Consider the following 2,646-nt stretch of genomic DNA (forward strand, 5'->3'; position numbering starts at 1 on the left):
CAGGGATGCGAGGACCCGCGCTGCTGCTCCCAGGGATGCGAGGACCCGCGCTGCTGCTCCCAGGGATGCGAGGACCCGCGCTGCTGCTGCTGCTGCATCCTTCTATTCCTGGGGGCCTGGTGGTGCCTTTAATGTTCGCACGCAGCCTCGCAGCACGATGCTCGCTGCTCAGCGAGAACAACTGATACAGGAAGTCCCCCACTGCGGCCTAGCTGCCCATGGATAGGAAGGGTTCCAAAAATGCGGACCAGAATTAGGCGCTGGTACCAGGGCCAGGAGTCCAGGAAGCAGCTACCCAACCCAGCTGGTGTGGTCTTGGGGAGGGCGGGACAACGTTTCAGAAGGAAACTGGTGGCTGTCCAGCGCAGTCCCTGCATCAAAGCCACCAACGCGTTGGCATTAAAATGGTCAATTTTGTTGTGACTTTCTCCTCCATTAAAAAAGAAAGACTCCTGCAGTGATGTTCATTCTTGACAGACTGCCTGAGGCAGTTAGGGCTCAGAACCACCTGCAATTCCAAAGTCCTGTAAATGGGGGGGGGGGCTCTTCCGCAAAGTTACAGACCCTCTGGCCTCAGTCTGTGGAGACTTGAGGCTGAAGCCTGCGTCTCACAGCATAGAGCTGAGGGGGGAGGTAGGACAAGACACTGAGGAGGAGCAATAGCCTTAAAGGCTTCCTTTAAAATGTATTTCTTGGGGCTGGGGAGATGGCTTAGTGGAATAAGTGCTTCCCTGGCAAGCGCAATGGCCTGAGTTCAATCCCCGGTTCTGCAAAAAAAAATAAAATGTGTTTCTTGTAGCTTGTCTATGATATATGCTAATATAGCTAAGTGACTTGCATGAATATATAGGAATAACAAATATTAAATTTGGAGAGCTTGCTCAGTGTCTTTTGCTGGTTGAATTATGCAATCAAAAACATTGAGGGGGAAAAAGACCAAAGAAGTAAGTATGGAAGTCTGTGGGTAGATGCTCACCTGAATTGGGAAACAAAGTAACTTTTTAAAAAATTCTCTTCTGGGCCTGCAGGATAGTTCAGCAGACTAAGCGCCTGCTTAGGCAAACGCAGGGACCATGGTTCAATCCCCGGCACCACATACTGAAAACAGGAGGATCTCTACAAGTCCGAGCTACATAGTGAGACTTTGTACCAAATACAAAAAAAAAAAAAAAAATCTGTTGTGAAGCTGGAAGCTGACAGGAGGACTGCAAGTCAGATCTCACTTGGACAACTCAGACTGTCTACACAACAAAGAACAGAAAGGCTAAGGGTACAGCTGAATGGTGGACTCCCCCAGGTTTGTCCCGAGTATAGCACACGCTTGCGCACACACGCTCCAAACTTGTGCTCCATGAAGCTGGGGTCTTCCCTCTGGGTGGGTGAGGGCTTTCCCCTAGCACCGGCCTCCATCCGGGCAGCGCCTCCTCTGCGCCCCCAGTTCCCATGCTGTCTGCCTTCCCTGGGGTCCCCAATGTCCAGGGGACAGGCTGGACCCTCTGCTCTTCCTCTCAAGCTCAGGGAAGAGGCTGGTGATGATGGGGAAGGATGGGCAGGCCGGGACTCTCTGTGCGCACGTGGCTGTGGACAGCCGCCTTTCCGCTTCTCGTGGCATTTGTGTGTGACCCCAGCTCACTCTGTGGCAACAGATATGCTTCTTCCTACACTGGAAAACGAGTCTGTTTAGCTCACATGGAACAATGAGCGTGTGAGCCTTGGCAAACAAGTTATGAAACGCTCGTGCGAGGGCTTTGCTCTATAGCCGTCCCCACCACTGCCCTGAGAACAGGGGTGCAGGCACGGGACAGCTGGCCTTGCAGAGCCAGCGGAGGCCACGGGGGGGGGGAGCTCCCTGGTGGGGGGGGCCCAGCAGTGGGAGCCGGGAGCCCTGAAGGCCAGGCTGGCTGGCTCCAGCATCCAGAAGGACCCTGGGGCACGGGGGGACCTGTCAGGCCTCCTTACTCCCGCCCTACCTGCTGGCTGCATCTCTCACACTCCTGGGCGCAGCTAGGCACTGGCGGTGTGGTTTTCCGTGATATCTCTAAGGATGGGGGTGCTCACCAGCGCTCCCGCCCCACACTTCCTAGCACTGACACAGCCTCCACCTTCCTTTTCCCTGCGACAGTGCCCTGGGGTGTCACGGGATCAGCCCATCAGTTTGAGGGAGAATCTATGGCAGAATTTTAAGGCTCACCTCTGAACACTCCTTCTCGCTGGGCACCCTCAAATTCAAACTTTCGTCTCCTCCATCAGGTAAAACAAGTCCTTTCTGCCTTGCTGTATGGCCTGGGCTGCAATTCAGAAATGGTCCCCAAGCGAGACCTCACCTGCCACATGGCTCCTCCCCGTGGCCTGCTCCTGGGTCTGTCACCAAGGCTTCCTAACACTGTTCCTGTTTGTGCTCGACTTTTAATGGCTGCTCTGGGTGACAGGAGGGTCCCATCCCAGCTGTGCCCAGAGCGAGGGAAGGCTTGGGGGTTGTCACTAACATCTCAGCAGCAATCCCTTGTTGCCGTGCGCTCCAGGCCACTCTGCTGCACAGCCACAGCCAAGATCAGGGCAGAGCCAGGTGGCAGTGCTGCAGCAGGGGGGACAGTGCCAGCCGCCTGCGCAATTTTAAATTTTCAGCAGCCACCTTTAAAAAGTAAA

General features: G+C 54.8%; 1 protein-coding gene across 1 annotated transcript in view; it reads left to right on the forward strand.

The window, feature by feature from the left end:
* Rtp3 (receptor transporter protein 3) overlaps positions 1–185 on the forward strand; it is a 4,122-nt gene extending 3,937 nt beyond the window's left edge. Inside the window, exon 5 of the mRNA XM_023700644.1 lies at positions 4–185. Coding sequence (XP_023556412.1) covers positions 4–185 — 182 coding nt within the window. The remainder of the gene's footprint in view (positions 1–3) is intronic.
* Positions 186–2,646: the final 2,461 nt, after the last annotated feature.

The sequence above is a fragment of the Octodon degus genome, unplaced genomic scaffold (genome assembly GCF_000260255.1).
Source record: "Octodon degus isolate 3935 unplaced genomic scaffold, OctDeg1.0 scaffold00126, whole genome shotgun sequence".
In the NCBI taxonomy this organism is placed as follows: domain Eukaryota; kingdom Metazoa; phylum Chordata; class Mammalia; order Rodentia; family Octodontidae; genus Octodon; species Octodon degus.